General features: G+C 44.2%; 2 protein-coding genes across 3 annotated transcripts in view; one reads left to right on the top strand and one right to left on the bottom strand.

Moving 5' to 3' along the window:
- Nucleotides 1–19,792, top strand: part of SEC22A (SEC22 homolog A, vesicle trafficking protein) — a 160,043-nt gene that overhangs the window by 108,830 nt on the left and 31,421 nt on the right. The gene's annotated exons all lie outside the window — the stretch shown is intronic.
- Nucleotides 1–19,792, bottom strand: part of ADCY5 (adenylate cyclase 5) — a 262,353-nt gene that overhangs the window by 12,966 nt on the left and 229,595 nt on the right. The window contains 5 exon segments of the mRNA XM_020985965.2: nucleotides 6,874–7,006; nucleotides 9,110–9,142; nucleotides 10,565–10,740; nucleotides 13,542–13,706; nucleotides 14,759–14,875. Coding sequence (XP_020841624.1) covers nucleotides 6,874–7,006; nucleotides 9,110–9,142; nucleotides 10,565–10,740; nucleotides 13,542–13,706; nucleotides 14,759–14,875 — 624 coding nt within the window.

Consider the following 19,792-nt stretch of genomic DNA (forward strand, 5'->3'; position numbering starts at 1 on the left):
AGTCAAAATTTCTCTGCTTCCCATTCTAGACCTTTCATAATCTAGCCCCACTTTGCATAATAAATCTTAGCTCCTGCCACCCATGATACCAGCTGAGTTGGCCTCCTCAAAATCCCTCTCACTCCCATGCCATACTCATTCCTGTCTTTGTGTTTCTGTTCACATTCTTCCCAGAGACTGGGAATAGCCCCTTCCCTCTCTCCCAAACCTACACATTTCTCCTTCCCTATCTTTCCTTCATTAGTTACCGTAAGTCCCACTCCCTCTAATTAAATCTTCCCAAAGTTCCCCAAGCCCACACTGATTTCTCCTTTTGATCCTTCTATAGCATTAGTCTTTAATATATATTCTTGAATTTGACAATATATAGCCATATATGGCTTTCTAATTGTTAAATCATGGATCTGGAGCTGGAAGGGATCTCAGAGACCATCTAGCCTAACTCCTTCATTTTACAGATGAGGAAACTGAGGCGTAGGTATGTTAAGTGACTTGTCTGTGGTCACATAAACTACATGAGGGTAGAAGCTGTATACATGTGCATCCTGTCCAGTGCCTGGTACAGTGCCAGGCACATAGTAGATGTTCAATAAATAATTGTTAAATTGAATTGAGTAGCAGCTGTGGAAAAAAAAATACTCTGATTCCCTCTACTAGACTGGGAATGTACCAAGGGTAAGGAGTATGTCTCCTGTCTTCCCCTGTATCTTTTCAGTGCCAGTACAGAGTTCTATACATGAGAAGGTATTCATGGACATGGGAGAGAATTCTTTGGCCAGTCCTTGGCTCAGTGTCCTTTGCTTCCACATTCCTGAATCCATGTGTTTACAAGGAGAATTATTTGCCTCTAACCCAATTTCTTTGAACACTGGGTCCACCTCAGATTTATGTCAGTTGGGACCACCCTGTGGCAAGGAAATCCTTTCATACTACCCTAATCGATTCACTATCTACTCACTACAATGGCATTTCTAAACCTTTTCATCCTTCCATCCACCCCCTCTCAGCTGAGAACTTTGATATTTCACTGAAAAAACTGAATCCGTTCCCTTCGAGCTCCCTCTTCTCTCTTCCTGATCTCACTCATCACTCAGATGTCTTCCACCACCATATCCTTCTTCAGCCCTGTCTCACATGAAGACACGGCCCTTCTGGCCAAGACAAACCCCTCTAATATGCACAAATGATCCCATTCCATCCTGTCTTTGCCATCAGTCTTCTTCCTCAGTCATCCCCATCTCTCACTTACCTTCATTCTCTCTCTCTCTACTGGTCCTCCAGCCTACAAACACACCCATATCGCTCCCATCCTCAGCAAACTTCTCATTTCATCCATCCATGCCTGCTAGCCATCATTCTATAGCTCATCTCTTCTTTTCTGACTAACCTCCTTGAGAAAGCTGTTTACAAGTGATGCCTCCACTTCCTTTCCTATCACTTTCTTCTTAACTCTGCAGTCTGACTTCTGACCACATCGTTCAATTGAGATTGCTCTCTCCAAAGTTACCAAGGCAGCGATCTCTTAACTGCCAAGCCTGATGGCATTTTCTCAGTCCTCATCCTTCTTGACCTCTCTGCACTGTCACTGCCAGTCACTTTCTTCTCCTTGATACTGTCTCTTCTCTAGGTTATCCACACTTGTTTCTCTTGGTTCTTCTACTTGTGTGATCACTTCTTATCAGTCTCTTTCTGGGTCTTCATCCAGGTCAAGTCTGCTAATCATGAGGATCCCACAAGATTCTGTCCTGGGCCATTTTCTTTTTTCCCTCTATACTACTTCATTTGGTGATTTCATTAGCTCCCATTGATCCAGTTATTACACACACACACACACACACACACACACACACACGTACACACATGTGCAGATGATTCTCATATCTGTCAATCCCTAACATCTCTCCTGACCTCCAGTCTCACATTTCCATCTCTCTACTGGACATCTCCAACTGAATATTCCATAGATATCTTAAACTCAACATATCCAAAATCTAAATCATTATCTTCCCTCTCCCCTGACCCCACCCCTACCCTCTCCTCTTTCTAACTTTCTTTCTTTCTACTTTCTTTCTTTCTTTCTTTCTTTCTTTCTTTCTTTCTTTCTTTCTTTCTTTCTTTCTTTCTTTCTTTCTTTCCTTCCTTCCTTCCTTCCTTCCTTCCTTCCTTCCTTCCTTCCTTCCTTCCTTCCTTCCTTCCTTTCTTTCTTTCTTTCTTTCTTTCTTTCTTTCTTTCTTTCTTCTTCCTTCCTTCCTTCCTTCCTTCCTTCCTTCCTTCTTCCTTCCTTGCAACTGGAGCTAAGTGACTTGCCCAGGGTCACACAGCTAGTAAGTGTCAAGTGTCGGTCTGAAGCTGGATTTGAACTTGGGTCCTTCTGACTCTGGTACCCTGTCCACTGCACCACCTAGATGCCCCTGTTTCTAACCTTCTTATTACTGCCGAAGGTCATACCATCCTCCCAGTCACTCAGGCTCACAACCTAGGTATCATCCTCGACTCCTCACCCTCTATTGTTCCTACCTTCATAGCATCTCTTGAATAGGCCCCTGACTCTGCTACCACCACCTTACACCTGGTTTATTGCAATAGCCTGCCAGCTGGTCTTCCTACCTCAAGTCTCTCCCCACTCCAGCCATCAAATTGATCTTCCTGAAGGGTAAATTTGACTATATTACCCCCTCCATTGAATAAACTACAGTGGCTCCCTATCATCTCCAGAATCAAATGTAAAATCATATCTGGCTTTTAAATCCCTTCATAACCTGGCCTTGTCCTATCTTTCAAGTCTCATTATACCTTAATCTTCCCATGTACTCTGTAATCCAGTGACACTGACCTCCTTGCTCTTCCTTCCTGACTCTGGGCATTTTTCACTGGCTAGCTCTCATGACTAGAATAATCTCCCTCCTCATCTGTGCCTCCAGGTTTCCCTGGCTTCCTTCAAGGCTCAGCTAAAGTCCCATCTTCTGCAAGAAACCTTTCTTGATCTTTCTTAATCTTAGTATCTTCCCTCTGAGATTACCTACAATTTACCCTGTATATGTCTTGTTTGTACACAGCTATTTTCATGTTGTCTCTCCCATTTGACTGGCAGCTTCTTGAGAGCAGGACTGCCTTTTGCCTTTTTTGTATCCCTAGCATTTAGCACAGCACCTGGCACATAGTAGGTGCTTAAAAAATGCCTTTGGTAGGTTGTTGATCTGATTTTGAATGTGACATTAGCTGTCAGTACCTCTATATGCCGGATGACTAAAGCTCTCATAGAATGCTGTACTCCAATGGCTCAAATGACAGTCACAGAATTACAGAATCACAGACGTGGAAGGGCCCTCAAATGTCAACCAATCTAGCCCATATCAAGTGCAGGAGTTGCCTTTACAACATCCTGACAAATGGTCATCTAGCCTCTGCCTGAAGGAAGCTTTCTGTTTCCCAGGGCAGTCCATTCCACTGTCAGACAGCTGTGACTGTCAGGAAGGCCAAAATCTGCCTCTGAAGCACCCATCCAACACCCTTAGTTCCATATAGGGCCCAAAAGAACAAATCCCACAGAGATGCCCTCAATTTCCCAAACAGTAGTGTTAGGGTTAGGGTTAGGGTTTAAAAAAAAGACATCATAGTGGAGTGGGGTCTGATAGGTTAAATCAATTCAGCTCCCATTCCTCTTGATGAAATTACAGGGTATCAGACTCGAAATTCCCCATTGGCTGTAAGGGTGCATGATTCTGAATGTCCCATTTGGCTTGGCAGAGACAAAATATCATTAGTGATGGAGAAAATAGCATTAGGGGTACAATGTACAGACCTGGAGAGGTTAATTAACTTAGCCAAGGTGATGCAGCTGTTAAGTAGTGGTGACTGAGCCCATTAACCTAACTGATGTAGCTGAGTCAGAAGGGGAACACAGTGGACTCCAGCCTATTGACCATGCCAGTAAATCAAAATGGGACATGAGATGCAAGCGACCTCCATAAAAGATGAAAACTTTGGGGCAAGTGTTCCTACAGCCAGTTTTGTGTTTCTGTCTCAACCCCTTGGATTTCAGTACACTGAAGAAAACCTGATATTGGTTCAGGCTTAGCCCTTTATACTTGCTTGTAAAAATTTATACTTTCTCCTTTTTTCCACTCTCTACTCCCCCTCGAGGCTATGCTAATCACCTGCATGTGTCACCTAAGACTGTTCCCATATTGCTCTTCAAAGTTATTGGGATGGGATAGGTTATGGAGGGGAATGTACATGAGCAAGGGCAGGGGCCAGTGTTCTTTAAAGAGCAACATATCAAGTTTCCAGATGTAGTGTGGTGCAGTGGGGATGGATGTGGAGTCAGAGGACACCTGCGTTCAAATCCTGCCTCTGACACTTGACTCCATTTGTGACCTTGGACAAATCACTTTAACCTTACTGGGTACCTCGGTTTCCCTATTTATAAAATAAGAGGAGTGGACTTGATGGCCCCGAGGTCCCTTCCCTCTCCAGAGCTATGATCCTATCTGTGAATCCAGTGAACCTTTCTCTCCTGGTGTGTAGAAGGGGAAAGGATGGGGAGAAGATGGCTGAACAATCACTAATTCTAATGAATTATCAGCTAGAAGAGTAAAGAAGTGCATCCTCTGATGCTCATGGCAAGTAGCTGGACTCTTACAAGAGGTAAGGAGAGGGCTGTGTTGGTGGCACCCACTCCTGTGCCACTAACAAACACGGTCCTTGTGTGGTCTGTGGGCTTTCTGCAGAGAAGTCCAACCAAGGCTGCCTGTGTAGGCAGACTACTCATAAACCAAGGGCGAGCCAAAGGCCCTAATTTTCCAATAGACAGAAGCCTACTTGTGGCTGCTAACAAACTTTCAAAGAAGGCCGAGGTTCTCAAGACTAGAAACTGTTACTTTATACCTGGGGAAGAATAACCCTTGACCCCATGCCAGGCCCAGGCAGCTGACAATGTCTGGCCAAGGGGCTAGGGAAGAGGGCAGGTGTCAGAGACTGCATTTAGTAAAGCCTGAAGGGCTGGTTTTGCTCAGCTCTGACAGACAGTTCCTCCATTTGCTTACTCTCCTGCGAAGAGGTGGAATAAATATGCCTCAACAGTGGGGTAGTAGCTAAGGATGTCTGTTTAGGATCTCTCTCCTCCTTCCTGCTTCTTCCTCCATCTTCAGAAGTATTTAGTGTAGAGGCAACCCAGCTTGGGCTCCCTCCAGTGAGAGCATGCCTCTTATGGGCTGGGGAAAAGGAGAGTGTTGGCCTCCCCTAGCCTCAGCTACACACCCTGGATGGTCAGGCACTGAATACAGTGCTGGAGCCTCTTCTGGGCTTCACACACAAGGACAGATGTGGGTGGCCTGGGGATGGCTCTGAGAGTAGACTCAGAGGTGGGGGAAAGGGCTTGAGGGGGAGACCTGAAAGAAGATAAAGGATGCCTAATCATTCAGCCTGAAAAAGAGGAGTCCGAGCAACCCTTTTTAAGTGTTTGAAGGCATGTCCGATTAGAAACTGTTCAATGTGGCTCTGGCCTCTGGAAGTTGTTGTCAGGGTATCCGTAATTCTTAACTAAAAATTAAATCCAGGCTCTTCATAGTATGCACCAGAGATTCAGGGCTGGAAGAGACCTTAGAGTTCATTAAGACCAGCCCCCTCATTTTACATATGAAGAAACTGAAGGTTAAGTGACTTGCCTAAGGTCACATAGTTAATGTCAGAGGCAGGATTTGAACCTAGGTCTTCCTCCAAGTCCAGCATTCTATACAGCAAGTCTCCTAATTGGCATCCCTGCTTCCAGGTTCTTCTGTCTTTGATCCATCTTCCATACCACCGGCAGACTAACACTCCTTATGCATAGTATTGAACATGCCATTTCATTGCTTAGAAACTTCCTGTGACTCCCCACTGCCTGTAGAATAACATGTTTCAGCCTGGCATTTGAGGCTTTCCACAGTCTAATATAATCTCCTGCCACATAAGCACTTCACTCCAGCCAGACTCAATTACGTTCCTCGGACTTTCATGTCACTGTTGTTCATTCATTTTTCAGATGCATCCACATCTCCATGACCCTATTCAGTGTTTTCTTGGCAAAGATACTGGAGTGGTTTGCCATTTCCTTCTCCAGCTCATTTTACAGATGAGTAACTGAGGCAAACATGGTTAAGTGACTTGCCCAGGGTCACACAGCTAGTGAGTGTATGAGGCTGCATTTGAACTCAGAAAGATGAGTCTTCCTGACTACAGGCCTGGCGCTGTATCCACTGTGCCACCCAGCTGCCCTTAGACTTTCATACTTGCATGTTTTTGCTCATGCCATTCTCTCCACCTTTTATATCTTATATAAATACTACCCATCCTTTAAGCTTCAGCTCAATTCCTTCCTCTTGCATGAAGTCTTTTCTAATTTCTTCTTCGAACTCCCTCAACATTTTCATACCATAACTTAAAATGCTAATAGTATGGTTACATGGAGACATCTTGTCTTCTTGCATCTAGACCATAAGTGCCATGAAGGTGCAGACTATGTCTTATACTTTTCTGTATCCCCCATCCCCTTCTGCCTTCCTCAGTAGATCCAGATAAATACTTGTTATGTAGAGTAATGATGATGATGATGGGTCAGGCTATATCAAGTTCTGAGAGTTTCATAAGTAATCTTCCTTTAATCCCCTTCATTCCCTTAATTTCTCTGAAAAACTGGGATAGGGAGTGGCTTACCAAGCATTAGTCTATACCATACCTAAAATAATAATCTTGACAGCAAAGGACTTAGCTTTTCACTGAGGGCTGCCTTGTCCACACTGTGCCCCGACTACACAGCTCTAGAATGACATACAGGCTAAATGAGTTCCTTCCTCATTCCCCAATGCAACAGAAATGAGTAGAAGCCCCACCTACCTGAAGTTTCCAGAGGAAGTCTAGCCGAGCTGTGGACTCCACCTGCTGGGCATGAAGGTACAAAGCCAGCACAAAGACAGAGATAATGATGGGCGTCATGATCTTCAGGGCTACCTTTGTCACATGCTCGGGACTGTAGGCAGAAAGAGAACTTGCGCTTGTAACTTGCCTTGGACAGCACACAGTGGATCTTGGTTCCCTCCAACCCATACCTTCTGCCAGTTCACTCTGCTCTCCTCCCTTCCATAAGATAGCGTTCACGTAATTTCATCTAAGCTTCTCTTTCTCTGTCTCTTGTCATTCTCCCTCTTCTTTCCTCTCTTTCTCTTCCCCTCCCTCTTCCTCTCCCCTCCTCTCCCTCTTCCTTTCCTCTCCTTTTCTTTCCCCCTTCTTCCTATCTTTTCCTCTCCTTCTCCCTCCCTCCCCCTCCCCCTTCTCCTCTTCCTCTCTCTTCTCTTTCTCCCCCTCCTCTCTTCTTTCTCCTCCCCTCTTCTCTCTCTGTGTTTTCACCTATTATATTGGAAGCTTCCTGAAGGCAGAGATCATCCATTTCAAATCCTTCACTTTATAGATGAGGAAACTAAAGCCACAGAAAGAATGTGACCTGCCTCCTATCATACAGCTGGTTGGTAGCAAAGCTAGGACTAGAATCCAGGTTTCCTGACTTTACAAGGCATCTACTTATTTGCCCCCAAGAGGCTAAAACCCCACTTGGCAGGGGCAGCTAGATGGTACAGTGGATAAAGCACAGGCCCTGGAGTCAGGAGGACCTGAGTTCCAGTCCAGCCTCAGACACCTACTAGTGGTGTGATGCTGAGCAAGTCACTTACCCCAACTGCCTCCAAAAAGCAAACAAGCAAAAAAACCACTTGGCAGGTAACGTACATATTTTTCCATACACATGACCTGACAATGGTCAGGTACCAAGTCAAGGCCGTGAGTGCTCACAGGAGAGGGAAGCCTGCAGTCTCAAGGCCACATGGGGCCCTCTAGGTCCTCAAGTGCAGTCCTTTGACTGAATCTAGACTTCACAGTTAAGTTTGGATTTAGTCAAAGACCGCATTTGAGGACCTCGAGGGCCCCATGTGGCCTTGAGGCCACAGATTGTCCTGCTTCAGAGTAACACATGGTGTACTATTACAGCCAACTGTCAAACATCCAAGGGCTGAACCTTGTTTCTTCCCTTCCTCACTTCTGTGCCCTTGTCATTTCTTTGCCCACCAGTCCTTTTTCCTAGAAGGAAAAGAGAGGGGGCACACACCAAGGCTGTCAGTGTTGTTGTCATTCAGTTGTTTTCGACTCTCCAGGACCCTATTTGGAGTATACTGGAGTGGTTTATCATCTCCTTCTCTAGCTCATTTTACATATGAGGAAACTGAGGCAAACAGGGTCAAGTGACTTGCCCAGAGTCACACAGCTAGTAAATGTCTGAGGCCAGATTTGAACTCAGGAAGAGGAGTCATTTTGACTCCAGGCCCAGCACTCCATCCACTTTGCCACCTAACTGCCCCAGGCTATGAGTAGTTTCTGGATCAAGGTTGGCTGGGGGTTTGGAGGAAAGCTAGGATCTTATACTAAATAAAATGAGGCTTCTGGCTTGTCTGGATTTTGATTATCCAAGATTTCATTACACTTTATGGCCACAGATAATGTAGAGATAAATGGTAGTTAAAATTTAAAAAAAATTTTTTTAATCCTTGCATGGGATTCCCTGGTGGGCATATATAAGATTGGGTTTCAGAACATCCTAATACTTGGATAAATCACTTTCTAACTAACCCCAGCCTCATCCTTTCAAGCTTACCCTTTTTCCCTCATAGCAGTCTGCATGTGTCTTGTCTGTGATTAAACCTGAGTCTCCTGGCATCTAAAATGAGGCATTACAGCCTAGTAGAAAGAATGCCACCTGCTATCTGACCTTGGGAAAATGCTTTATAGTCCTAGATTGGGAGCTGGAAGGGATCTTAAAGGGGATTGAGTCTGCTCCATTTTACAGATGAGGAACAGGCCCAGATAAGTTAAGTGACTTATCAAAGGTCACCTAGGCAGTCATCATCAGAGGTGGAATTTGAACCCAGGTCTTCTGACTCCAGAGACCAGTGGTCCTGCCACTGCTCCAGGTAATCTCCAAGGTCCCCTCTAGGGATTCTCTGTAATATCGCCTGTCTGGTTGTTGTTGTCTCCTGTTTACTCTGGATGCCCTCTACGTGTGAATAGATATTAAGCATCAACTCACCACTGCATCGTTCCGTTGTTGCTGGAGAAATCACTGGAATCAGAAGCCAGAGAAAGCCTGAGTCAGCACTGCAGCATTTCTTGGGGCTTATGTTCCAGCATGTCCTTCCACACACTGGATCCCCAGGATTTAGTCCCCCTCATCCCAAGGCCATTTTAACTGCTTTCAGTGAAACACCAGAGAGCTCAGAATTTGTCTACTGTGTCCCACCCACATTTTCAAAGCTTCCCAAGAGGTAAACAGAGGCAGATTCCACCGATACTTGACCAACAGCCATGCTCACAACCACCATAGCCTCAGCACCATGATAGCATGGATGCTTTCTGAAGCTATTCTGTGCCAACACTGTCTGGCTGTCTCATCATAATTATAGGCTCATCGAACTAGAGCTGTCAGGGACCTTAGAAATTAACTTCCTCCTTTTACAGCTGAGAAAACTGAGGTCCAGAGATTCCTCTGGGTCCCAAGGTCACACAGCTAGTAAGTGGCAGAGATTCCAGCTTAGGTGCTGTGATTCTAAGTGCAGCACCCTCCCCCCTACACCCTACTAATAATTGCTAGTATTCTGATGATAAAAACTCATTATTCTCATTCTAAAGTTACTCTAGTGACCCTGGGATCCTGGGGCCCTCCTGGTCCTACTTCCGTTTGATGGCTTCAGGAGTGTCCTGGGGGCTTCACTTCAAGGATTACCTCTCTATTTTCTCATCTGTAGTAATTCAAGGACTGCACATGCCCACAGTATGATACATGGGAAGGAGGTCGAGGTACCTTCTCTAAGTCCTCTGTTCCACCCTCTCACTCTGTCTGGAAGATCTGCCTTCGTAACTGACTTGAATCCTTCACACTGTGGCTTCTGTTTCTTTCTCAGGAGAGAGAGGGAACAACTACTCTCAGGACTTCAAGGCCTGAAGATGTATTAAGAGTGTCCCAGGACCTTTTGTCCTTTAATGTTTGTGTCCAGAATCTTCATCTGTAGCTCTTTCCTCTGCTTAACTCTTCCTAATTCTCTGCCCTAAGGACCCACAGGCATTCATGTCCCCTAGGAAGTTCCTTGGGGATTTGATGGTCTGTTTTTATTCCAGAATGGGACCAGGAAGCCTTGAGCAGAACTGAGCTGGGAAGCTGTGGAAGCAGGGGATCGAGTAGGGGGAAAGTGATGACCTGTAGTCTAAGTAGTTATCACACAGCCGTTAGTCATTATTTCATCAGGGGTGGGAAGGTAGAGGTGGCAAACTTAATAAAGCCTCATGTACCTGACCTAATTTAGGTGGGGTAAGTGGTTAAGGCCAGTGAAATGGGTTAGATGATTTCCTCCAGGTATTCTTCTCTAGAACAAGGAGTCTGTGGTTCTAAAATCCTCTCTACCAAGTAGTAGACTTCAGGCCCTGCCAGTGGAGGGAGGGGAATGGAGGGCACAAAGCCAGAGGGTGTGGAGGTGCCAGGACCACTCACATGACGTTGGCTGTGACCAGCAAGTCGGCGTTGTCGAAGAGTGTGACTCCAGGCACCTCCACCAGGAGCACGTAGATAACCTCAATGATCAGCATCAGTGCCAGCTTCCCGATGCAGCTGATCTGCAGGAACACGGAGCAGGCAAGCAGGCTGAGCAGGACGCTGTAGGTGAAGTACTGGGGGGAGACGATGGGGGAGTGTCAGGCGTGGCTCCGTAGGCCCAGGGAAGCACAGAGTTCTCCCCTGCCCCCTGCTAGAACTGCAGCCCAGGTGTGCTCTGCCTCTCTAAACGGGGTCACTCCAAAGCAGGGGCCATCAGAGCAATGAGGGAGAGAGAAAGATGGGGTGACCCGGGGACCCTTTTTTGGAAATAAATATGCAGACCTGTTGTTACTTCAGAGTCAGTGCTAAGACCTTCTTAACTGGCCAGTAATTCCCTCCGTCCAGGTCACTATCTTCCTGCATCAAACTCAGACCAAGAGAATGACCCAGGGTAGAGGGAGAGGATGGTGGTAGTGGGTTATGGGGTAGGGAGGGGAGAGCTGTTCCTTTCCTTACCCTTCCCATTTGACCTTCCTAGATTTTGGAGGGAGCTGAATAGTTAGTGTCTCCTCCCTGCCTCCCCCTACAAAGACCCTAGGGAGTGATAGGAAGAAGAGCTGGGATCGGGCTGTCTTAGCTGCCATAAAAGGACTAGAGCAGAAGGGGAAGACAGAAAAGGGAGAGAAAATTCTCTGTAGGATGCAGCCCAATAGCCCGTGTCTACTTTATCCACTTGAGGCACATGGGGGTGAGACCTGAATTACTGGGGTCCTAGGCCTTCTACTCCCAGTTTAGTTTAGAGAACTTTGGCAGTTTCTGTAGCAGCGAGGCGGTGCAGTGGATAGACCAGGACCTGGAGCCAGCAGGACTTGCGTTCAAATTCTACCTCAGACACTTACTAGCTATGTGACCCTGGGCAAGTCATTTAATCTATTTTCAGCCTCCATTTTCTCATCCATAAAATGGGGATAACTTAGCAACTACCTCACAAGGTTGTTCTGAGGACCAAATGACACTTTCCATGTGGAAAGTACTTTGCAAACCATAAAGTGCTATGTACATGCTAGCTCTTTGGTTTCCAACCTGGGCGGGGAGGAGGACGTTTTTTCACTTGGGGAGCTCAGAGTGTTTCCTGGGTGATGGGCTGACCAAGCTAAGGTTTGGCACTAGAGCCATGTGTGTTTTGTTTTGTTTTACTTTGGGGGGGAGGTAAAGGGAATAGTCCTCCAGGACCCTTGACTATGTCATCATGATGAGGCCTGGGTCCCTGCCTGCTGTGTGGAGGAACAGGCCACGCCTGTCAGAGCTAAGAGAACACAGGCTCTGGGGCCCATCAATCTCCCATTTATGAGGAGCCAATGAGGCAGGTCCTGACGGATCCCAGGTTTCCTGAAGTTGCTGCAATCAGGCTTACAGCTTCCCTGGGAGACGGGGATGCAGGGGTGGTGGGGGGATCAGAAGAGGGGAAAGGGAGGAGAAATTAAAAATAGTCTTTAGTCATCAGCAAACACCTGTCAGGAAGTGGAAACCAGTCGGCTCTCTCCAGAGTTCTCAGTCCAGATGTGAAAAGAAACAGATAAACATCAGCCTGCAGAGGCAGCTGGGGGAAGGAGGGTAGGGGTGAGAGGAAGTTCAGGAATAATGGGGATGATGGGGGGTGGGACTGGGGAAGAATCAAGCAGAAAGCCTGCCTTCCCACTGTTGCCTTTGAGAGTAAGCGAGCCTGAAGGAGAGGGATAAATGGGGAAAGAAGAAACTTGGTCCCAAAGATCCAGGAGAAAAAGCATCTCAGAGAATAGCATACAGTTTGGGCACCAGAAGACCTGGATTCTAGTCTCAACTTTACCATTCATATGCTCCATGACTCTAGATACATCCTGCCTCTTTCTAGGCCTTACTTAACAAACAAAAAACAAACCAAGCCCCCACCCCCCCACCCCAGCTCTTAGATTCCATTAGCATTGGGAATCCTGGTGAGAAAACTCACTTTAGCAATGAAGACTGGCTGCTTCTCTGCAATATATTATCTTAGAGAGCTGCCTGGGGCATGGGAAGAATGGCCATCTGTCTGCTAAGGCAGCGTCTGGATGAAGGAGAGGAGGCCTTCTGCAGGAGGCCGCCATGTTATCCTTCTAACATGAATAACTACATCAACTCTGCCTGATTCTCCTTTTCTACTTCTTGTCCTTCGGCCTTGGGCTGTGTTTGCTCCTTCGGTGCAGGAACGTAATACCTTGGGTTCCTCTGAGAGCCACATGCAAATCTACATTTGAGAGCTGCTGACTAGGATTGTGGAGACCTGGGCTCGGATCCTTGTTCTGAGGCATCAGCTATGTGACCATGGGCAAGGGCATTTAACTCTCTGAGCCTCATTTTCCTCACCCATACTAAGATAATCCTTGGACCCCTAACCATTTTCATAGGGATGTTTTGAGGAAAGTCTTTTGGAAAAAAAAACCCAAAGACATTTTTTATTAGACCTGTGACTTCTTTGGTACAAGGAACTCCCAGTGAGGAAACCCCCTCTACTGATGCAGGGGTCACTGAGAGGTTAAATGACTTGTGCAGAGTCACACATTTAGTGTGTGTCAGATACAAGATTTGAAGCCAGGTCTTTCTGATTCCCTGGCAGGCTCTCCTGCCACTAATGTCACAGTGTCTTTTTCCTACCCTGTAAATTCAGGCTCTTATTGTTGTAAAAACAACAATAGTCAAGATAAAACCTGATTTTTTTTTCCTCCTTGTTTGACTATTTTTATAGTCAAGTACAGATGGTGAGGATGGGACAGGGAAGTCTGGCAATCATCTCTCTGCCTCCTCCCATGGAGACCCTCAGCCCTCAGGTCCCTCCACTCTTAACCCTGACTCCCTGTCTCTCTCCTGAATTTTGATTTCTGCCCCCCTTCCTCCATGCCCCACAAATTCCACAGGGTACCTCTGGAAAATTGCAGTTGGGCCAGGGGTTGCCACAGAAGCCCTGCTCAATGCCCAGGCTGTAATTGAAAGCTGATTCACCCACATGGCAGGCGTTGACTTGGTTCACGGTGATGTTGTGCTCCTCTGCAAGGCAGCTGAACAAATCTACAGGGTTGCACATGAACTGGGCAGAGAGAAGGGGACAGACATGAGAGAGAGGTCCCTAAGGCTGGGGTTCTACAGGTGAGCAGACTTATTGTCATAGGATGCAATGGGATGACAACTTCTTGTTGGACTCTTTCCCACCTTTGAGTTTTCCTCTACTTCCACTTTGTGGGTTCCACCCTAGTGGTGGTTGGGAAAAAGTAACTATTCATCTGAATGTATACATTAAATTGTAGCAGGAAGGGATGAGAGTATAAGAGTTATCCTGAGTATGTGGTCATAGACATGCATAAAGTCAACTCAATAAGCATCGTTAAGCACCTACTTCATCAGGCACTGTGCTAGGTGCTGGGGATACAAAGAATGAAACAACCCCAAATCTTAAAGAGCTTACATTCTACTGGGGTAGGAAGAGGAGAGACATGTGAGTATGAGAGAGTGAAATTGGTGCTGGGCCATTTAAGATATGTGCAGTGATGTCTCCCATGTCCTCCACAGCTCAACTGAAAAGATCACATTGATTTGAATATATGCCATTCACAAATACAGGACAGACCCTTTCAAGGAGATCTCTTTCAAAAGAGAAATGTGGGTATATGATGAAAAATAATTGTACAAATGTTTTAAATGTTACTATAAAAGGGTTTTTTTAAACATTTTTTTCATTGAAATAAATGTCATTAACTTTTATCATCAGTGGTTTCTTTATTTTGGACACTTTATTTGTCCTAATATGAACTCAGGTTTTGGTGAAATTAGATTTGAGAAGAAAACAAATGGGCTTATTTTTAGATCAATAAAATAGTGGTCTAAGTTTTTTAATTAGCTTCTAGCCCTGGGAGTAGGGCACTAAGTAGCTAGAAATGGAAGATTCAATGCTGGATGACCTTAAGCATTCCATCCTACCCCAGCCTCAGAGCTGCATGGGTTAAGTCCCGGCGGTTAGACACAAGATCTTCCTACAGAAGAAGACCTTAAGGGCTGTGGAGGAGTCCTTTTGTTCCCTTTGCTTGCAGAGCTCTGTCAGAACTAGGCCATGGATGCTGTGAAGTAGATGGTGGGACCACATACCATGTTGACAAATGCAGACAGGAAAACCAGGATAATGGTGAAGACCCCAACTACGGTGCTGTTGGTCCGGGACTGGACAATCTTCTTAGAGAGAGTCTGCAGCGGTGCTGGGAAAAGCTGCCACGAAGATGAGGGGGATGAAGAGGTAGGGAAGGAGAGAAGGAAACGGGGTAGGGAGAGAAACACAGTAAAACTCAGATGGCTATGGCCACACAGCACTATAGTGTCTCAGCAGATCATTCCCCCCTCCTCTCATCTGGTGCAAGGGAAAGACTTTGCCTTGGGCTTTGGGCCTTGCTGAGGAGGAATTCCAGCCCCTTCCTCTTCAGAGCCAATCCAAGATACATGGCCAATTCAGGCCAGCACTCTCTCTGCAACTTAGTCTTAGAGTTACCAGGATCATACAGCCAATATGTGGAGGGACTTGAACCTAGGCCTAGTTTAATAATGTTTCATTATTGCAAATTAACTTTAGGTCAAATTTGTGTTTGTGTCATTTGTATATATACTTAGCAGTCCTTTTGGGGCCCTTCATATATTTAGTATATTTACACCAAGTGGCTAGGTGGTGCAGTGGAAAGAGTGCCTGGCCTAGAGTCAGGAAGACCCTAGTTCAAATCCCTCCTCAGACATTTACTAGCAATGTGACCTTGGGCAAGTCAAGTAACCCTATTTGCCTTAGTTTCCTCATCTGTAAAATAACCTAGAAAAGGAAATGGCAAACCATTCCAGTATCTTTGCCAAGAAAACCCCAAATAGGGTCACAAAGAGTCAGACATGACTGAAACAACTGAATGATGAATATTTACACCCAGTTTCCTGAGGCCAAATCTCTATCTACAATATCACACTGCTTCTTGGAATAGGTTCTTAATAAATGTTGTCAGATTGATGAGGAAACTAAGGCCCAAATAGGTAGTAAGATTTTTGTCAAGGTCAAATAGCTAGTAAGTAGCAGAGCAGGGATTCAAAACTGGGTCCAGGGAGCCAAGATAGTGGAGAAAAGGCAGGGACTTGCCTGAGTTCTCCCAAATTCCCCTCCAAAAAAACTTTGAATAAAGGGCAGCTAGGTGGGAAGTGGATAAAGCACCAGCCCTGGAGTCAGGAGGACCAGAGTTCAAATCCGGCCTCAGGCATATAACACTCACTAGCTGTGTGACTCTGGGCAAGTCACTTAACCCCAATTGCCTCACCAAAAAACAAAACAAAAACCTTTAAATAATGCCTCAAAACAAATTCTGGAGTAGCAGAACCCACAAAAAGATGGGGTAAAACAATTTTCCAGCCAAAGACAACTTAGAAGGTTGGCAAGAAAGGTCTTCACACTGGAATAAGAGTGGAGCACAGTCCAGCACAAGCTTTGGCCACAAGTGTGCAACAGGAAACCAGGAGCAGGTCTTGGGAGTAACTGAATCAGTGATGCCAGTGGTTACTTCTGCAGTCTCAGCCCCCAGAGGCTGGAAAACTGGTCAGAAAGAAATGACCGAGGTACCTTTGCTGGCACCAGGGGCAGGACTCTGATGCATGGCCCATATTCAGATCCACGTCACAATCCTGGGTTGCTGTCCCAGGATGAGGAGGAGCACTAGCATACCAGAGCTTGTAGCCACAAGGGACCCTGGTCACAGGTCCAGGGTATAAGAGAGTCCATATGGTCACTCACAGACCAGAGCACAAGCCAAGAGTAGTAAACACACCTCTCCTTAGATCAGACCACCTTGGAAGGACTGAAAACTTACAGACCCCCAAAACAAGCTCCGAAAACAGCTATATAAAAAACCTGAAGCTCGAGGCAGTGCCCCCTTCATCCCAGGAGCAGAGCCCAACTTTAATATAAAGCTAAAAAAGAAATAAGTTAGAAAAATGAGCAAACAACAACAAAAAGATCCTGACCATGGAAAATTACTGTGGTTACAAGGAAGATAAAAACACACGCTCAGAAGACAACAAAGTCAAAATTGCTATATCTAAAGCCTCAAAGAAAAATGTGAATTGGTCTCTGGCAAAAAAAAAAAATGCTAGAAGAGCTCAAAAAGGATTTTAAAAATCAAATAAGAGAGATAGAGGAAAAATTGGGAAAAGAAATCACAGTGGTGCAAGAAAATCATGAAAAAAGAGTCAACAGGTTGGTAAATGAGGCGCAAAAATAATGAAGAAAATAACACTTTAAAAAACAAAATAAGTCAAATGGTAAAAGAGGCACAAAAATCCAATGAAGAGAAGAATGCCTTAAAAAATAGAACTGTCCAAATGGAAAAAAAAGATGTACAAGAATTCACTAAAGAACACCTTAAAAAGTAGAATTGGCCAAATGGAAAAGGAGATACAAAACCTCACTGAAGAAAATAATTCCTTAAAAATTAGAAATGGGCAAGTAGAAGCTAATGACTCCATAAAACATCAATAAACAACCAAACAAAATTAAAAGAATGAAAAATACAAGAAAATGTGAAATATCTCATTGGAAAAAAAAAGAACTGATGTAAAAATAGATTCAGGAGAGATAATTTAAAAATTATTGGACCACCTGAAAGCCATGATCAAAAAAAGAGGCTAGACATCATCTTTCAAGAAATCATCAAGGAAAACTGCCCTGATATTCTAGAACCAGAGGGCAAAATAGAAATTGAAAGAATCCATCAATCACCTCCTGAAAGAGATCTCAAAATGAAAACTTCCAGGAATATTACAGTCAAATTCCAGAGTTCCCAGTTCAAGGAGTAAATATTGCAAGCAGGGAAACAATTCAGATATTGTGGTGCCACAATCAGGATAACAGGAGATTTAGCAGCTTCTAGATTAAAGGATCAGAGGGGCCTGGAATATGATATTCCAGAGGGCAAAGGAACTAGGATTACAGCCAAAAATCACCTACCCCACAAAACTAAGCATAATCCTTCAGGGGGAAAAATGGACATTCAGTGAAACAGAGGACTGTCAAGCATTCCAGGTGAAAAGTCTAGAGCTGAATAGAAAATTTGACTTTCAAATAGAAGCATAAAAAGATAAACAGGAAAGAGAACTCATAAGGAATTCAATAAGATTAAACTGTTTACATTCCTACATGGGAAAATGATTCTTGTAACTCCTAAGAACATTCTCATTATTAAGGCAGTTAGAAGAATACGTAGACAGAGGGTATGGGTGTGAGTTGAATATGATGGGATGATATCTAAAAAAATAAAATAAAGGGATGAGAAATATGAATCCACTAGGAAAAGGGAGAAAGGAGAAGTAGAATGGGGTAAATTATCTCACATAAAAGAGCACAAAAAAGCTTTTACAGTGGAGGGGAAGATGGGGAGGTGGGCAGAAATGCTTGAACCTTACTGTCATTGGAACTGGCTCAAAGAGGGAATAACATACATATTTGGGTGAATATAGAAATCTGTATTATCCTACAGGAAAGTAGGAGGGGAAAGGGATAAGAGAAGGCCAGGGGTTGGGGGGTAGGGTTGTTGGACTGAAAAAAAGAAGGGCAGATTGGGGAAGGCGGTAGTCAGAAGCAAAACATTTTTTGAGGATATACAGGGTGAAAGGAGAGAGAGGGTAGGATAAACAGTGAAAATAGGAAGGAGAGAAATACAGTTAGTAATCATAACTGTGAAAAAAATTTACAGCGAGTATCTCTGATAAAGACCTCAGTTCTCAAGTATATAGAGAACTAAGTCAAAGGCATAAAAATAAGAGTCATCCCCTGCAGATTAAAGCATACTATTTGCTATTTTTTTTCTTCTGTTGTGTTTTGTTTCCTCTTTCTGGTGGTTCCTCCTATTGGTTCTAATTCTTACAACATCACTAATGAGAAAATATGTTTAATAGGAATGTATGTGTATATAGCTTATATCAGATTGCACGCCGTCTTGGGGAGGGAAGTGGGGGGGAGGGGGAGAAAAATTTAAAACTCAAAAGCGTATGGAAATGATTGTTGATAATTCAAAATATATTAATTTTTAAAAAACCAAAAAAATGGCCTTTTATAGGCTTAAAAATCACTTTAAAAAAATAAGAGTCATTCCCCATTTGAGAAATGGTCAAAGGATATAACAGGCAATTTTTAGACAAAGTGATCAAAGCTATCTGTAGTCATATGAAACAATGCTCTAATTCACTATTGACTAGAGAAATGCAAATTAAAACAACTCTTAAGTACCACATATCAGATTGGCTAATGTGACAGAAAAAGGAAATTGACAAATGTTGCAGAGGATGTGGAAAAATTGAAACATTAATGCATTGTTGGTGAAGTTGTGAACTGATTCAACCATTCTGGAGAGCAATTTGGAACTTTACCCAAAGGACCACAAAACCATGCATACCCTTTCCTCAGCAATACCACTACTAGGTCTGTATCCCAAAGAGGTAAAAACAAAAAAGGAAAAAGACCTATATGTACAAAAATATTTATAGCAGCTCTTTGTGTGGTGGCAAAGAATTGGAAATTGATGGGATGTCTATGAATTGGGAAATGGCTGATCAACTTGTGGTATATAATTGTGATAGAATACTATTGTGCTATAAGAAATGACCAGCAGGATGCTCTCAGAAAAACCTGGAAAGACTTACATGGACTGATGCAAAATGAAATGAGCAGAACTAGGAGAACAGTGTACACAGTAACAGTGATGCTATACCATGATCAGCTGTGAATGACTTAGCTATTCTCAGCAATACAGTGATCCAAGACAATTCCAAAGGAATTATGATGAAAAAGACTGTCCACTTCCAGAGAAAGAACTTGTGGAGTCTGAATGCAGATTGAAGCATATTTTTTTTCCTTTCTTCATTTTTCTTGGTGGTGGTTGTTGTGTTTTTTGTTTTTTGTCTGTGTTTTCTTTCACAACATGACTAAAATGGAAATATGTTTTGCATGATTGTATGTGTAGACCTAAATAAAATGGCTTACCGTCTCAGGGGGGAGGAGGAGATGGAGGTAGGGAGAGAGAGAGAGAGAGAGAGAGAGAGAGAGAGAGAGAGAGAGAGAATTTTGAACTCAATTTTTTAAAATTTAATTTAATTTTTTAAAATTTTATT

Source organism: Phascolarctos cinereus, unplaced genomic scaffold (assembly GCF_003287225.1).
Source record: "Phascolarctos cinereus isolate Bilbo 61053 unplaced genomic scaffold, phaCin_HiC Scaffold_726;HRSCAF=1367, whole genome shotgun sequence".
NCBI lineage: Eukaryota > Metazoa > Chordata > Mammalia > Diprotodontia > Phascolarctidae > Phascolarctos > Phascolarctos cinereus.